This window comes from Andrographis paniculata, unplaced genomic scaffold (assembly GCF_009805555.1).
Source record: "Andrographis paniculata isolate CXL003 unplaced genomic scaffold, ASM980555v1 Contig30END, whole genome shotgun sequence".
NCBI classification, from domain to species: Eukaryota; Viridiplantae; Streptophyta; class Magnoliopsida; order Lamiales; family Acanthaceae; genus Andrographis; species Andrographis paniculata.
In genome coordinates, this window is record NW_026137563.1 from 1,895,155 (window position 1) to 1,912,071 (window position 16,917).

A 16,917-nucleotide genomic window follows, 5' to 3' on the forward strand; every position below is an offset into this window, starting at 1 on the left:
TATGTAAGTGTGAAACTGAATTGAATAAGCAACAGGGCAGTGCAAGTGCAACCTTACCTGAAGAGAGAGTATGGTGTGTAGATTTAAATAAGTAGTCAGTGTTCCCAATACAAAAGAACATAAATTTGCTGTTATCTGTCAAGATTCTATGTTTTCAACACATAAGTCTAGTAGCAGGTCGACTCATCCGACTTCTCTAATCGGTTTTCTTTTCCTTCTTTGCGGCGCGCTGTTGGTATGTGACAATTTGACTTAAGATAGCACCGTTGGTCGCAATGCCGATTACAGACCCCATCACCACTGCAGTTTAATAATAGTAATAATTCATGGAAAGTAAATAAAAGGGATGATGAAAAAGGTTGAATCAAGAGTATGAATCGGTAGGAATACCGCTGAATGGTGCCTTTTCCTGGATGCTGGTGAAAACTCGGACTGCCAAACAGCACAAGGAGTTGAATTATGAGAAGCTACAAACTCTAATTATTCAGCCCGTGCAAACACAGGAATAAGATATATACATACCCATGGAGCCTCCAAAATTCATGAGTGATGTCAAAAAGCTAAGCTCCCCGGTGCTTTTGTTCTGTTGAGGCAAATGACACAAGTAAAGGATGAACTAATGCAACAATACTGGGAAGAACAAATATCCTTGTAACATGCTTACACTTCTCAAAGTTCTATTAATACAAAATATTGTTTTAAATGTTTTGTAAGCTCCATAGTAGGCAAAGAAAAAACTAAAGCAGTTACCTTGAAGTTTTCCCAGATCTGTGGAATCCTTGCAAAGAAGAAAATTGCATGCTGAGAAGCCTGTCGAATGCATTTCAAGCGTGAGATTAGCCTCTAATACGAATTAAGTGTCACTGGTAAGAAGTTGCTGATGGCTATATCACAAGAATTTAGCTGAAAGATGCGGTTAATAGGAACAGAACAGGAAAATTTCAAATTATAAATGCTAATTGTTGGGACTCACATATAAAGCTTCAAATAGAAGGGGATCAATTTGTCCAGCCAAGATTGTTGGTGCTATTGCACAATATCTGTGTGAAGATTGTTACGGAAATGGAGGCTTTACTATTATGGAACAAGTTACATTTCATGAATGAGAGCAGTCAAAATTCGAAGGATACATTAAAGCTCTAATCCATGTTTTCATTCCCAGTGGTTGAGAGAAATAGTAGATAATTGCCACAAGAATAATGGCTGCAAAAGTAAAGATGAATTGATGCAATGAATAAGATAAGAAATAGGAGGTATCAATATGTAAGATGAGTGCCAAAGAAAATCAACATTATTAGGATCAACTTGCAGATTGTCAGGCCTCAGGATAGAAAGTAAACTATTCAATTACTCCACATAACTGATTGAATGAATGCACAGGGGGTTCTTCCAAAATAAATAGTGCACAATTTTAATAGTGCATTTGAGCAAACAGCCCTCACCAACTATGCTAAAATGATGTAATTTGATGATAAACATAGGGATAGAGAATTTCCTGTATGCTTCTCTCTGCCAGTTATTTTTATTTACCCTCAAGGAAATATGTGGATAAGAAGGAACCAAACTACATACCTTGAATCAAAAGGAATGCTAGCTCCCCATATGCTGAAAAAGGAAGACCTTTGTGAAGGCAATATGCCAAAGCAATGGTATAGCCAACTACCTCAAGCTCAAAGGCTACAACACTAAGCCCTCTGACACTACTGTGTTTCAAAATTCTTAGTATCTGAAAATAAAACCAAAGAAGAACTGCATAAGGGGGGTGGTTATTGCAGAATCATATGCTCAGAAATAAATGTGATATATTACCAACAAGATTTTGTGTTCCACTCTCAATAAATGAATTATGTGTTTATATATTCAGGCTCCTCATGCACATTGAAATTCAATCTACAACCAGTGTCCACCCATAATCCAGGAGCTATATTAAAAGCCAGACGGTTGTCTCATTGAAAAACCACAGCTTGTTGAAAAATGAAAATCTAATGTTACGAGGATGAATCACCATTCCCTACATCCTTAAGGGCAGCACTACAAGAAATTTAGCTTTTTTGAGCCTAGCGGCTTTGACAGCCTTTAGAATATTCCATTGATTGAGGAAAATTTTTAAAAATCCATTGAAGTTTGATCTATAGCAATTTGTTTATGAAAATCCCATTTCAAATTTCTGTGTTTGGCATTCCTACATGTGTTATTTAAAAGACAGATTAGCATTCCGGTAATTAACTAATACAACAATCACCTAGCTTTGTTCATTTGTGTTCTCAACAGGGCAAAAAGATCATTTTCAACCATTAATTTTCACCCCTACTAACATCCAAAACAAACAAAATTACCAATCCCAAGAACACAAGCACACAGTTTAAGAACTCTCCACTGAATTAATTGCATTACATAGAGAATTCAAGAGGGTATACACATAACTATCTAGCCAGAATTCCAACACAGAATTCAGACATCACTTTCACCTCCAAAACACAAATGGAATTTGTGATCAACGAAATTCAGTCAAGTCGATCCAAACTATAAGAATTTACCATAAATTTGCAATGACATATTTGTTATTACGCACTAACTATATAATTCCAGCTTAAATGTTAATTCTTCTTTAATTATCTGCCCCCAAGGCCAAACCCTAAGAAAATTTTAATGAGCCATTCAGTCTTAATTAAGAAAATGTTTAAGAACAACATTTCCAAAGTAGATAAATCTTCAATTAAAAAATACCTGCGGGAGTTTGACTGTAGTGGAAGCAGCAACGATGCAGTAGCCCAAAAGCTTAGATATCAATGGAAGCACACAATCTTTTTCAGGAAATTCACCTTTGCTAAGCGATCCCACCGCACAGCCAAAATCAATTCCCAAAAACTTCATATCTACCATCTCTTTGGTTGTATATGAAGCTTCGCGGTGAAACAGAAGTCGGCTTTCCTTCCGATGGACTTCGAAATTGGGAGATCTGCTGCTGCTGATATTAATGCATTAATAATTACCTTGTCCAATAAAATGCTTTCATTATATAGACAATTTGTTTAATATTTATAATAAATAATTATATTCACTTGTAATTTTTATTATTTATTTATTTATTTTATTTTTATACTCTCTCAATCCAGGTTATCATTTTTCATTTTTTACTATTTTTAATTTTACTATCTATTTAACATAATAAATATTGTTTCAAATAATATATTACACAAATATTATTACTTTTATATTATATCATACTAATACTACAATCTAATATAATACTAATATTCAAAATCATGCAAAAAGCAAACGCCACTATTGCTGCGGGAAAGAGGGAGTACTAAAATATTATTTTTATGAATTTGATTTATAAAATTTGGATTTATATTTTGTATTTAAATAATATTTTATTATAATTTAAAAAATATATAATTCAATAATAAAATTATTTTTATTTTTATTTTTTGAATAAAATCACATTTATGTATTTATTTATATATATTTTTTGAATAGTAAAATATTATGGCAAAGTAATAATTGTATATATAAAAATTGTAGAAAATATATATGTATTGTTCTTATTCAATCAAATTTCTTAGATTTTATCTTTTTTGTTAAAATAATGGGTGTTCCAGATAATTTTATAGTAGTTGTGATAATTTCAAATTTTTATACAAATATTATTATTATTTTACACTCCCTCTTTTCGCAAACTAATGTCCTACTTTTCTATTTGTGACGTCGAACAACTATTGTCTTATTTTCTTTTTTAAACACAAATTTTATATTTTTACCCTTTGTTCGTTTATTATTTTTAATCTCTACCGTACAACAAATTTGTTCATTCATAATAAAAAGATAATCACCTAAAAATCGTCCAAATATACTTCAGAACAATAGAAATGAGTAAGAAAAATTATTATATTTACTAATATCTGTCTCCACTGAAATCACATAGGGGAACTTGACAGAAACACAAACAGTGGTGAAGATCCTAACTGACAATGCTCATTATGCAAGAAGCAATTTTAAACCAGCTCGAAAAGTCCCTCATAAACATAGTACTTAATTGATACTAAAAACAATAATTATAGTGAGAAGAACAAATTAACAAATAAAATTATTTTACAGATCCAACTCAACTCATTTTATTGTAGAGCAGTAGTACTAGTACTGGCCAGGCCGGGGATATTAAATAGTTGCTTTCAATACTGGCCGGGAGGGTAAAATCCTCCGGCGGAGTAAGGCGGCGCTTGGGTTTGATGAGGAGGAGGAGGATATGTAGCACCAGTAGTCGTCGATGGAGGTGGAGGTGGAGGTGGAGGAGGGTACGTTCCTGCAGTAAGTATTTATTAATTAATTAAAATGGCGATTGAACTCCAAATTCGTAGATTAAATTAATGTGATACTATTACTATTACCGACCTGCCGGATAACCACTCGGGGGATATCCTGCCGGAGGATACGTAGCCGGCGGGTAAGCGCCGGGGAATGCCGTTGAAGCAGGCGGGTATGCATTCGACGTCGGAGGGGCACTTGAGTATGAAGGCGGAGGAGCCGTTGAGTATGCCGGGAACGGAGGTGGCGCCGCCACTAAGCTCGCCGGGTTTATGGGCGCAGAAGTGGATGGCTTCGGCGGGAAAGGTGACGTCGCCGGATTAGGGGGATAAGGCGACGCCGCCGCCGGATTAGGAGGGAAAGGAAACGCCGCCGCCGGATTAGGGGGGAAAGGGGACGCCGCCGCCGGATGAGGGGGGAAAGGGGACGCCGCAGCCGGATTGGGGGGAAAAGTGGACGCCGCCGCCGGATTAGGAGGAAACAGGAGAGTTGTGTCAATAGGCGGTTCCGGCATGGGCGCGGAGGCGCTGTAAGGGACCGGCGGGGCGGCGCCGTTGTAAGGTAACAGCGTAGACATGGGGGCATTTGGCGTGGCGTAAATCTGCGATGGCGGCGCGTATCTTGCAGTCGCGTCCGTACCTGAAAAGTCTAAGGAGGAGAATTGATTAGCTGCTACAGTACATAATTGATTATTCTAATTCTGTTGTCATACCGGCGGCGGCGGCGTGGTGGTGGGGCTGATCGCCGGAAAAGGACACCGGTGCTCCGACCATGGCTTCTAGTTCTACACCTGTCGAGTAGGTTAATTCCTCGGTATTATATAAAGACTAAAAAGGGATTAGGGCAGAGAAATTCTATAAAACGAAAAAAAAAAAAAAAAATTTCGCAAGGATAGTTGACTATGAAATGTCACAATAATTTATTTAAGGAAACACAAAATAACAACAATAATAATAATAATAATAGCAATATTCCAAAGTGGTTTGTAATAATGGCAAGTTGTTCGCAGGCATGTGTAATCCTATTTGTAATGAAGACTTTATTGCTGTTGTATGATTATGATAAACACAATAAAATTTAACTTTTATATATATAAAAAAAAAATGTTTTAAATTTGATTTGGTCAATTGTAACATGCTATGTAATGAAGGAGTGGATTGCAAATGTGTTAGCTTGACCAAGTCAAAACGATGCGATTTCAACACCGAGGCCAATATTCGTTCAATTTATTTTGTTGACAATTTATTCGAAATAAACATTTATTAAAATAAAATATATAAACGGAAATTTTAAAATAATGTACGTTGGAGGATAGGAGGAAAGTCAAAAGTTTGTCTACAGCTGGTTTGGCGTTGACTACAGATAAGGTAGGACAAAGGAATTGTGAGTTTATACTCTTAATTCATTTATTTAAATTTAAAATATTTTCTGGCTTCATTTTGCTTACTCTAAATTTTGAAGTATCAGTTTTTCTTATGACTAATATTACGAAAATGTGAACAGATTGTATTTAACTTCACTTATATATCTTCACTCTCAACTGGCAAAATTACATAAATGATATTGCAATTTTGTCTTGCTTTAGTTTAATAATGAATAAATTTAATTTGGGCCTAATAAATAATTAATTTACCCATATTTAGGCAATGCGGATAATGTGAGCCTTAAAAATAAGTTCTCAAGCCCAAGCCCAAGCCCAATAATAAATAAATAGTCTCAATACAAAAACTGCGGGCAGCGTCGATTATGCGAAAAGAAGGTGAAGTCTGGATTGCCTGCCATGGGCGCGAAGGCGAAGGCGGAGGCGGAGGGCTAAGCTACGAAGCCAAAACAATGGCTAGCGAGGAGATTGACGCCTGGCGTGAAAGCGTACGGTACTTTTTCTTAAAATTGGCTGGCAAACTCGTTGATAAGGGTTACCACTCCATTGCTGCTAACATATTAATGTTTTCTTCCAATTAATGTGCTCTCCCTGTGTATATGTAGATTCTCGATGCCTTGTTTGGTTGAATTTGTAGTCACATTGGTTGTTCAGTTCTCTAAGTCTGTGTCTAGGGTTTTTTTGGGGGATGTTTATCTTTGATTTGTTTTTATTAATATGTTTATTTTATTTTGTAAATTGCAGTTTGTTGAGATATGATGTGCAGAAACAAACTCGAAAGCATTTTAACATATATATTGTGAAGTAGCTTGTAATCGTTTTCTTCGTTCATTTCATTTACTTCGAGTTTTTGTCGTTTTTGTAAGTTCGGTTTTTTTTGAATCATGTGAATTTGTTGATCTATTTGCAGAAACGAATTGATTGCATTTCTGATTCTCTTTGAGTGCCTGCTACAAAATGATGCAAGTCCACTGCATTGCAACATACCAGCCACTCCAACCAGATAATGCTAACAGAATTTCAATCCTCACCCAGACAGAGACAGGATAGATCAATTTCCCTCCACTCCATGCTCTCTTAAGTGAGGTAACATTTTGGTTTCTAGCGCAGCTGTTGAATTTTAAATTTCATGAGCAAATGCTTCTTCTTCAACTATCATCACAATTTTCTTGTAGATTTTCAACTTTCACCTGTTTTTGGTGGTGATTAATATGTGAATAGACTAGAGAATAAAATAATCTGTTTTGCATATGCATCATCAACTGAATTTCCTCTGTGTTGCAATAAAATTAATTTGATTATGGTCATGCTTTCGTTTTCTGTGATTAGTATCTTTACACTAATTATCATACTTTTTTCTTCGGCCTATTTGATTTACATCTGTAAGTTCCAATGTTGATGAAGTCCATAGAATATCAGGTTTTACAGCTGCACCAGAAACTGGAAATATTTAGACCTCAAGAATCGAAGTTGTACGAACAAAGATTCGATTGGCAAACAATACAAATACAAGCCCTGGATGGCACCCTGGCAAACAAGATCAAGAGGGCATCTTCGGTTTACAAATCTACTTATCACACTAATTCGGTCACCTCTTACTGAGCTTTTGATTTCTCTTTGTGATTCAATGCAGTGAGGGTAATGGGGCATCCACTTTTGAGTTTAGGAATGAACCCTTTGCATTCGAGGCTAGGATCGGCATTGTCGAGGGTCCACCTGTATGTAAGAATCGATCAATAATTGGGAAAGAATGAAGGAGTAGGAGAGTAAGGGCGTGTTTGGATGGCTCACGTGTATCCAGACGTCAAACGGTGCAAGAAGATGGACATGGTCACCTTTGCCATGTTGATTCCCAAACACGTCCTTGCCCCTGCTCCGAATGGTATGTATGTGTACGGCCTCGGCATTTCCTGTGCACCCCATAATATATCCTCCATTTATATATATATATATATATATATATTGTAATAAAAAGAAAAAGAGGTATCTTACGTCAAATCTAGAAGGATCGAAACGCAAAGGGTCTGGATGAACTGCTGGATCCAAATGTATGTGTGCTGCGTCAACGTTCACGTGCCATCCCTTTTGTATCTCCACACCTATTATAATTATTATTGTTTATATTTTACAGTTACAAGAATTATAGGTGAATTCGTATATATAGTCGTAGTTAACCAAATACACAATTTAATTAATGTGATGTGATATATAAAGCTTTGATGAACCAACCATCAACAGTGCAGTTGGCTAGTGCAACTCTCGGAAACCACAGCACGATATTCGCCATTCTCAGCGTCTCCTTTATGACCTTGTTATCAAAGACATAATAATAATAATAATTATTTAATTATTATTATTATTATTATTATTATTATAATAATGAATTAAATTAATTAATTAATTAGCCAGTCTCCTGTACCTTAGAAGTATATGTCATTTTATTCATATCTTCATACGCCAGCGCTGCTCCTTCTGGTTGAGCTGCGCGCAGGGACAGTGCTTCCTCCTATAATATTAATCAAGTCATTTTAATTATTTCAAAAAATAAAAATAAAAACCATTAATGCATTTTTATATATATAGTAATTATTTGACACACACACAAAAAAGATTAAATAAAAAATTGAGATTTGAGAGCCACCCACCCACCCTGAGTTTATCCTGGACGGGGAGGTGGTCGGAGATGAACTTGACGGCCCACATCATGGCGGAGGCGGTGGTGTTCTGTCCGGACAATATCGTAGTCAACAAATTATCCATAATCTCCTCGTCGTCCAGCAACGAATCCTCCCCCAGCATAACCTCCAGAAAATCTCCCTTCTCATCACGCGCCTCCGCCTTTGGGCGGCGCCGCCTCTCCGCGATTATGCTCTTGAATCTCTTCATCAACCTTTCTCGCGCCTGTAATGAATTATCATTATCATTACAGCACGTTGTTGAAATTGATGATGATAGATGGAGATGGAGTAGTAACCTTAATGGCTCTGTAGTACAAAGTGCCTGGAATCATGAAAGGCAATGAAAGCATGGCGTCGTAAACATCTCTGCAGTCGCTCTCAATCTCCCCCAGCAGCTCAGCGTCCCTAATGCTCAGTAGAACATCGCAGATTGAATCGAACCCCACCTATTTTAATTCAATTCAATTTAATTAATCATATATTGATTATATCGAATTGATTAGTTACTACCTTGGAGGCAAACCCAAGAACAGGGAAGCTTCTTCTCTGTTCTTCCAATCGCTGTAATCTTTGGGACAGCAAGGCGTCGAATCTGGGGACAAAATGGGAGACGTAGTTCATGGAAAATGGATGAGCGAGGGCGCGTCTGATCTTCTGGTGGTGACTTTTGGGGACGATGAAGAGGCTCTTCTTCCCGACCAAATCTCCCATGGATTTCACGTAGGCTTTGTTGAACTGCTCGAAATCTCTGCTGTAAACACTTCTTGCGCCCTCCACTGTCGGGACGAACACGCTCGTCTTCCCCAGAATTCTTGTTTTGAACCATTTCCCATACCTAATCAATCAACAACAATAATCATAATAATAATAATTCATACACAGTAAATTAATGCATCCTGAATGATATGATATCACTTCTATGAATGGATACCGTTGTCTTCGGACATTAACGAAATGGTAAACGCCATTGGTGCTGTGAGTTGCTGCCAGGAACGAACCCAGTTCTCCTATAAATGGAAGTCCCACTGAACCTGGAATATTATTATTCATCCTCACCTTCCTATCACCATCGATATCATCTTCTTCTATCTTGTGTTCTTGCCTCTTCAAGAACCACAAGGCCTTCCACAACACAAATCCAATTCCTATACCCACAATTACACCCCAAATTGTGCCCATGTCTTTCAAACCTGAATAATTACAATTAAATTGAAACAAGAATCGAAATGAATAAAATCTACATGATAAATTAAGCGTCAAACCACTTACAGATCCAAGAGTCAAGTGATCAAGAACAAGAAGTCAACCAAGTTTATAATTTGATGCTGCTGGCTGCAGTGAAGAGAGGTGTCAAATTTGTAGAAGATTAGAAAAATCAAATTAATGGGTACAAAACAAAAGTAAGTGGAATCAGCAAAGTAAGAAATTTGTCCCATTTATCCATGGTATCTGAACTTACATTGTCCTATATATCTATGGTATCTTTACGGTAGGTACAAGAGAGTTTTGGATATAATTAAATATCCATTGCCTTGCATGTTGCCTCTTTAACTAAATTTTAATAATTTTGGTTATAATAAACAGAGATTTCCAAAAGTATATGCAAAAATTACACTAATAATGATGTACTAGTATTTATGAGTAAAATCAATTTCCCCCCAAAAAATAAAACATCTACACAAAGCGTGCATATGTACATTATACATACAACAACGAAGAACACAACACGTTGAAATGCAACACCAACTTCCCTATACATATCACAATCCCAACATATTACACATCTGTCTGTCCATGCCGTCCGTCCGTCGTAGCATCGTTGCGACGGCGGCCGGATCGATCGTCGCTACAAAATTCCACGGTCGAAAAACCTGTTCAATCTAACGTCCATTGTTCGCCGGCTTCTGCTTATGCCTCAACCTGCATTTTCGAGTAGAAACTAATTTGAGTTCAAGAAGATAATCGATCGATCGTATAATAAATATGATACCGCGTAATCGATGAAACTTACTTGCTCGTATTCCAATCGTTGTCACCGCCTGTCGGGAACGGGTAAAAAGAATGAACGGCGTCGAGACACACACAAGCTAGTGTCCGTTTCTATACATGACGTCGGGGAGAGGCTGCGGGCGCGGCCTTGTCCTCATGATCGTCTCGTCGCTGTGCCTAATCCATTCGGAGAGTCTCCAAGGCTTTTGCCACTTCCATTTGAACTGTAACAGCCATTGATGATGGCTCCTCTTCCATCTCCATAGCTTCCCGCCGTGTCCGACCAGCGCTAATTTCTTCATCGACAGTTGTCCGATAGGCACCATCTGCATTTACCAGAATGATCAGTACAAACTTCTGAGTTACGGGCAGCGGCGAACGAGAAAACAAACCTTTCGTGTTTGATCAGTGAATGCTGCCGACTCCCTCACTGAGCTATTGGCGATCCCGGCTGTATATTTGAGCTGTTTTTGTGCGGGCACCGGGATCGGAGACAAAGGACTGCTCATTTCATCAGCAATGTGTTTGTGCGAATTAGCCTGGAGCGTAAGAAAGTCGAAACACAATGTAAGAAAATCGAGACGAGACAAGCCACAGATATATATAGATATATATACCGGAGGCGGCGTAGCTAACAAAGTAGCCACTTGGTCGCGCGACTTAAGCTCCTTCTCGATTTCCTTTCTCCTGATTTCACTCTGTCTCAATAAGCCAACAAGTTCCTTCATATGCTCTTTCATCTCTTTCGTTTCGATCTCCTTTTCCCACAGCTGGCACCTGCTAAGAAACGGACATCAAGAATTTTCTGGAAACGAAAACGTAAAATAAAAGATGGTTTGCAAGTCTACCTTGCATCGACGAGATAATTGAACATATGTTGGAGCAAGTTTTTGGATTCCCCCATGGATCGTAGCTGGTTCCAGCGGCCACGGCCGCTGACACTACGCTCGCGCTCTTCTGCTTCCGAGAGCTGTGAGGCCATGGCAACGAGCGAATTCGACGAAATGCTCAGCATGCTTTCAAGAGAAGCAATTCTTGCCATTCTTGCATTAGGTGACATTGAAGATGCACTGTTGAAGAGATTAACATATTAAACGCCGGTTTGTATATTTATTGACTGACGGCAAGATAAGCTTAATTTTTTTTACCTAGAAAAGCCATTTTTTCCTCTAGGAGGGCTGACACCATTGGAAGCAAATTCCTCGACTTGTCTCAAAACTGCCAGCTCTTCAGCCAATGCAGCTCGTCTGAAAACAGGAAGGATTTCCATTTGTTTGTAGAATATACGACGAATAAACAGGAGCAATTGAAACCAAGAGAGGATAAAAATTCAGACTACATACACTTCACTTTGCTTCTCATACTCGTAACGAACTTCATGAACATTGACCATAACTTCAAGCTCGTGATCAAGCCATCGCTGCAAGGACTTTTCATTGGTCTGTGAGGTCAAAATTAGGCATTTAGTCGTCGTAGATAAAATATGAAGAGAAGTATTAAAATTATAGTCAGATGTCAAGGGATCACCTGCCCGTTTAATCCATTACCATTGCTATTCACTGGAAATGGAAGAAAAAAGAAAAAGGTATTAGCCATCGAGTTTTATTGAAATAGTCTCATCCTAAACTTATTTCCAACTCGAAACACCTACCTGAGTTTTCACGAGCTGTAGTAGATTTCCGAGTTTCTAGCAATTCTTTCAATCTCTTAGTAGCCATTGCAGCTTCCTCTGTTTTTCTCTGAAGAACCTGAATCAAAAAAGAGAGATATATATATTGTAACATCTGGAAAGCAATAGCAGTATTGCCAAAACTGCAAAGGAAAACAGTTCATCGATCATTACAAGAATTTCTCACCATTTTCTGCCGCTGATTCAATGCTTGCAGTTTATGTCTTTCGTACTCATTCCTTCTTCCCTCCTTCTTTAACTAAGTAAAAGTAACAATGAAACAGCTAAATGTAAATTCGAAAGTGTAAAATGCTCCAAGGTTGTATAAGTGAGGTGAATCGAAAAGACTATTTTACAAGGATTGCACATGGAGTAAAGTTACCTGCAGCAATTCCTTTTCCCGGGATGCCTTCCACTGTCGAAATTGTTCAGCTTCTTGTTTAATCTTGTGTTGCAGTTGCACCTACAGTAACAGAAACCTGTTACACATGAATGGAATTTAAAGCCGAGAATGTGCGCAGGTAAACCAGAATACGACCTTTTGCGCCTTGATGCATTGTATTTCCTCTTGTAATTTTCTGGCTGCATCATCACTTTTCTGTTTCTGCTTCAAAAGCTGAACCTGATTCTCTTGTTTCTTCTTTAAATCTTGTATCTGAGACATAGAAAGTTACAACATTTGTTCATGTATGGTACATTGTGCAGCAGGAAATCAATTTCAATGGAAATGGGAACAAATCAAACCTGAGCTTCAAGAAGTTTTAGTTTCTGGGAATGAACATCTGGCAATTTATGAGCTTGTCCATCAGAATTAGCTGAAAGGTTCTCAACTTCAGTCAAAAGCCTGTCCCTTTCCAGCTGCATCAATTAAATAGGTGATAGTGAGAGTTTAACCATCAAAGATCATACGTCGTATTGAATGATTGCTGTTCTTCTTAATCATACCTGCACAGTTCTTTTTTCCTCTTCAAGTTCCATTAATTTCTTCCCAAAGTGTTGCTTGAGTGCTATGGTGTCATATCCTCCAACTAGTTTCATCTCTGACTGCAAGAAGTTGATTGCAATAAAGATGAAATTCGGATGCTTTGAATCAATGCATACCTGAAATAATTGCTATGGTAAAAATTGGTTTCTGCAACAAATCATACCTCCTTCTTCTCCAACTGTCGGTTTAATTCACTCAACTCTTTGTCCATAGTGTTCTGTAAATAAGTATGCTCCAATTCCTTGGCCGTATCTTCATCGATATCCCCAGAATCACCTGCAAATATTCATAGTTGAAGCCAACTCTGATCAATATGCCAAAAGTCGAACAATATGAGTTACAAAGCTACTCCTTAAAGATGAAACATACTTCCTTCACTCATTTGATAATCACACGACTCAATACTTTGCAATCCTCTTTTGAGCCCTTCACTTTTCATGGCACCAGCTCCGCTAATCTGCAAAGTGGCATTCCATTCACCTTGTTATACAAAATACAGATAAACATACATGCCATTCGACATTTTTGCATGGAGTTATGGTGCTTAAGTTGATGTTTCTTATTGGAGACAGTTCTACTCACTTTGGTGGTGACTTTATATTGGTCAATGGCACCACTGCCATTGTTGCGAAATTCATTAAGTTCCCGACACAGCTCTTCATTGGTAGCTTCAAGCCAGGCAATCTTGTCCTTGAGAATCTGCATTGGTGTAATGCAAATGTTTCTATGAGAAAATCAAATTCTGTCTCCGGTCAATTCCTTTGCACGACGACAGAGTGATTAAGTATACCTGTATATCATCAAATGAAACTCCTCCATTCCTGGCACAAAGTTCAGCTTGCAGATATTCTAATTGTTGACGCATCTTCAGCATTTCATTAGCAATGGGGTCTCTGTTAATCTGGTCATATAAAACAACACAAATGATCACATGAAAACTCAAACAAGAATTAATCCCCTGTAATGTATATTCGAAGAATGGCTTACCACAGGTTTGTTCTGTATATTACGAGCACGATTGGCATATTTCAAGGTGTTAAGAGTTTCTTCGGCATTTATATCCGCAGGACTAATACATGCTGGAGAAGAAAAAAATGAAGTTAAGAGCAATGTATTACGTCTGCTGTAAAATTATCATCAAAAAACAGAATCCATGAATAATGTAAAAGCATATGGATCCAACCTATCATTACTGTTCTGCTGTTGCCACCAAGAGAATCCTGCCAAAAGCCGAAAACTCGAAGTTTGAGTAAACAAAAATAATAGTCGAATATACAAGAGAACAAGAAATTGCTAAAAATTAGTGCCTAAACAACAGACCTGCAGTAGCCGAGTAAGTTTGCTGTCCCGGTATGGGACATGAACACCTTCTTTTCGCTTTTTTTCATCGCCAAGTGCGCTTATAACATTGCCGAGTGCAAGAAGGCCCTTATTGATGTGAACTCCTGTGTAGACAGTGAGTGTTACAAAATGCAGATATGAAAAGTAGTGTCCAATTCAATGGCTAAAATGAATTTACAGCTTACCCTCCTTAAATCGTAAGCCATCCGACCCTGTCCTCTTCGCACGCTCCGATCCAGCAAGATCCACCAAATGCAGCTTGGCGCAGAGATACTCGTCCGCCATATAATCATGTACATTGCTATCGTTAGAATTTCCCGGATGAAGCCTCCGCATCTGCTCCATTGTGATGGTGAAAATAGCATGGGAGCGACTGCGACCGAAGAAAAGATTTTAGACAGTAGTGGAGGGGTTGGTCTTGGAAAAAAACATCATGTTTCATTACAACCTCGATTGATTGTTCATATTGGTACTCCCGGTTGCCCTGTTTTGCGAACCTTGCTCGAGACATTCGGACATTTCTTTGAGCGTCTTGACGCTGCGCTCCGTAGAACCCGCAAGTGTTATTACACCATTAGATGTTTCCCGAATCTGTATAGGAGGCTTCCCGGGGATGGTTACTTTCGAAGCATGCCCATTGATCATCTCTTGCCGATTAACATAGCTCGGATCGAGCAAATCTCTTACGTCTTCTTTATGAATCTTCAAACAAACACATAAATCCCATGACCATCGATCGACTAACCAAGGAAGAATCGAGAGGAATAAAACCAACCTCGATGAAGGAAACGTGTAGCTGGAATTCAATATCATCTTTCAGGGCATCAATCTTGCTGAATAAAGCATTCATAACTTTCGGAATTAGTCCATTTTCGCATCCATCTTTAACGCTAGAACCCATCGTGTATGTTTTCCCCGACCCCGTCTGAACCATATTGAAAAAAGAGACACACACATACAAGGATAGCCTTCAGACACTAACTTCTCTGTTTTCCATTATGCAAGAAAGTTTCTTACACTACACATTTTAGACTTTACCTGTCCGTAGGCAAGAACCGTGGCATTATATCCTTGAAACAAACCATCGACAAGAGGTGCGACGCAGTCTTCGTACATGGCAGTCGATGGGGATCCGGTGCTGCCGTAAACTTGGTCGAATGTAAATGAATGGCTACCAATTTGCACCTGAAGAATTGGGATACATAACAGCTACTAAAGATCAACAAAGGGATGTACAAAAATGACAAACTCGGAAAATCTATTCAAAACCAAACAAAATAGAGAGATTCATTGTAATAATTTTGCTCATGATATGATGGAGTAAAGCGACAACATAGATTTCCACAAACGGCAAACAATGTCCAATTGTCAAATTGAGCCATGGATCAGCCTAGGTGCTCATACTAACTAATGGCTTCTAGAATCGAAGTATAAAGATGCCAACAAGAATGCAGATGGGAAAGAAAGATTTCCTGTAATGGCAAAAAGAAAATCGAACCAAGAAAATAATAATAATAGCTCTGGTAAAATGCTAATTTCACATGCCCTGAAAGTGGAAACTGTAGAAAGGATGGGTTTGAGCTTTCTTATTGTGCAAACAGTTTCCTTCAACATCAAATATTTAATCTGTTCCCCAAAAGACTACCAAATTACAAGAAAGTGTTGGGATTTTCATTTTCATTTTTTTATTTTTCAGAAATCATCAATCCAGATCATCATCAAGACTTAGCAACTCCAAGCTAATTCATGCATGGCCTCCAGAAATTTTTTCGATAAAATTTAGTGGAGGAGTTATCGAATCAGAAGGATCGGATCTTCTCAAATCAAAGAGTTAATTCAGAAGCTGCAACCCAGAAATGGTTTATTTTCTTTTCTGTGAAAAATTACAGGAAAATTAATTTGGAGAAAAAATGAATACGACAATGTGAATGTAGAGTTACCTGAGGCTTCCCAGGCACTACAACGACGCAGTCCTTACAGCCCTGAAGCTTCTCATCGGCTATCAATGGCCTGACATGAACTGCCACTTTCACACAGCAATCTTCCCCGGAAGAATTAGCTTCCATTGCGATGAACACAGACCACGCACTTTCTTCAACCCAGATTTTAATTAATCGAATGAAATAAAATAAAAACACTAAATCAGAGCTCCAATTAAACCCCACGCTGTGAAGAGACCCAAATGCGATGTATGTGTGTATTATGTGGTTTTGATAAAAAAAACTGTTAGCAGACAATCTCGCAGAAGTGAAGGGTAAGGAGACGGAAAAAGAGCTTCTAGGACCAGAAAACGATGCTGCACCTAGAGAGAGAGAGGGAGGAACAAAAAAAAAATAGAGAGAGAAAGATAAGAAGACAGGCAACTATGTTGTTTCTATATTGCCAAAGGGACAGCGCCAGAGAGAGTAGAGAAAAGGGTAGTTGAGGGATTAATAAAAATTAAAAAATAAATAAAAATCAATAAAGAAGAAGACCCTCGTCCTCCTCCTCCTCCTCCTACACCCCGTGTCTGAAATTAGTCATTAATCTTCTTCAATCAGTCATTCATTCAGCCACAAGCTGCCAC

General features: G+C 38.2%; 4 protein-coding genes and 1 long non-coding RNA gene across 7 annotated transcripts; 1 reads left to right on the forward strand and 4 right to left on the reverse strand.

Moving 5' to 3' along the window:
• Positions 1–53: 53 nt before the first annotated feature.
• On the reverse strand, positions 54–2,991 carry LOC127246585 (mannose-P-dolichol utilization defect 1 protein homolog 2). Its single transcript, XM_051268036.1, has 8 exons — positions 2,728–2,991; positions 1,573–1,726; positions 1,131–1,203; positions 974–1,040; positions 751–810; positions 523–583; positions 391–432; positions 54–300 (listed from the first exon to the last, which is right to left on the reverse strand). Exons 1-8 carry the CDS (start codon positions 2,881–2,883, stop codon positions 197–199), a joined length of 717 nt encoding a protein of 238 aa, XP_051123993.1. The 5' UTR covers positions 2,884–2,991; the 3' UTR covers positions 54–196.
• Positions 2,992–4,035: 1,044 nt separating this feature from the next.
• On the reverse strand, positions 4,036–5,170 carry LOC127246254 (vegetative cell wall protein gp1-like). 2 transcript variants are annotated; one of them, XM_051267511.1, is made up of 3 exons: positions 5,021–5,170; positions 4,396–4,947; positions 4,036–4,306 (listed from the first exon to the last, which is right to left on the reverse strand). In XM_051267511.1, the coding sequence occupies exons 1-3, from the start codon at positions 5,079–5,081 to the stop codon at positions 4,176–4,178; spliced, it is 744 nt and encodes a 247-aa protein (XP_051123468.1). In that variant the 5' UTR covers positions 5,082–5,170; the 3' UTR covers positions 4,036–4,175. The 2 variants fall into 2 exon arrangements, with proteins under 2 accessions (XP_051123468.1, XP_051123467.1); XM_051267510.1 differs by having other exon boundaries at positions 4,396–4,956; positions 5,021–5,164.
• An 875-nt stretch (positions 5,171–6,045) lies between these two features.
• Positions 6,046–7,248, forward strand: LOC127246234 (uncharacterized). The gene is made up of 3 exons (XR_007837707.1): positions 6,046–6,177; positions 6,600–6,775; positions 7,109–7,248. It is a non-coding gene; the product is annotated as an uncharacterized LOC127246234 (long non-coding RNA).
• Positions 7,249–7,258: 10 nt separating this feature from the next.
• Positions 7,259–9,750, reverse strand: LOC127246233 (abscisic acid 8'-hydroxylase 3-like). Its single transcript, XM_051267485.1, has 10 exons — positions 9,637–9,750; positions 9,299–9,557; positions 8,878–9,202; positions 8,664–8,813; positions 8,339–8,590; positions 8,109–8,195; positions 7,919–7,997; positions 7,682–7,788; positions 7,481–7,599; positions 7,259–7,405 (listed from the first exon to the last, which is right to left on the reverse strand). The coding sequence occupies exons 2-10, from the start codon at positions 9,544–9,546 to the stop codon at positions 7,285–7,287; spliced, it is 1,488 nt and encodes a 495-aa protein (XP_051123442.1). The 5' UTR covers positions 9,547–9,557; positions 9,637–9,750; the 3' UTR covers positions 7,259–7,284.
• A 212-nt stretch (positions 9,751–9,962) lies between these two features.
• On the reverse strand, positions 9,963–16,693 carry LOC127246744 (kinesin-like protein KIN-4A). 2 transcript variants are annotated; one of them, XM_051268276.1, is made up of 26 exons: positions 16,292–16,691; positions 15,390–15,536; positions 15,127–15,276; positions 14,800–15,053; positions 14,537–14,724; positions 14,331–14,455; positions 14,194–14,230; positions 13,998–14,089; positions 13,801–13,911; positions 13,593–13,709; positions 13,380–13,467; positions 13,174–13,286; positions 12,971–13,069; positions 12,770–12,883; positions 12,564–12,680; positions 12,408–12,488; positions 12,213–12,284; positions 12,008–12,104; positions 11,884–11,915; positions 11,700–11,797; positions 11,505–11,603; positions 11,205–11,426; positions 10,974–11,133; positions 10,749–10,895; positions 10,379–10,682; positions 9,969–10,287 (listed from the first exon to the last, which is right to left on the reverse strand). In XM_051268276.1, exons 1-25 carry the CDS (start codon positions 16,415–16,417, stop codon positions 10,455–10,457), a joined length of 3,114 nt encoding a protein of 1,037 aa, XP_051124233.1. In that variant the 5' UTR covers positions 16,418–16,691; the 3' UTR covers positions 9,969–10,287; positions 10,379–10,454. The 2 variants fall into 2 exon arrangements, with proteins under 2 accessions (XP_051124232.1, XP_051124233.1); XM_051268275.1 differs by having other exon boundaries at positions 9,963–10,287; positions 10,749–11,133; positions 16,292–16,693.
• Positions 16,694–16,917: the final 224 nt, after the last annotated feature.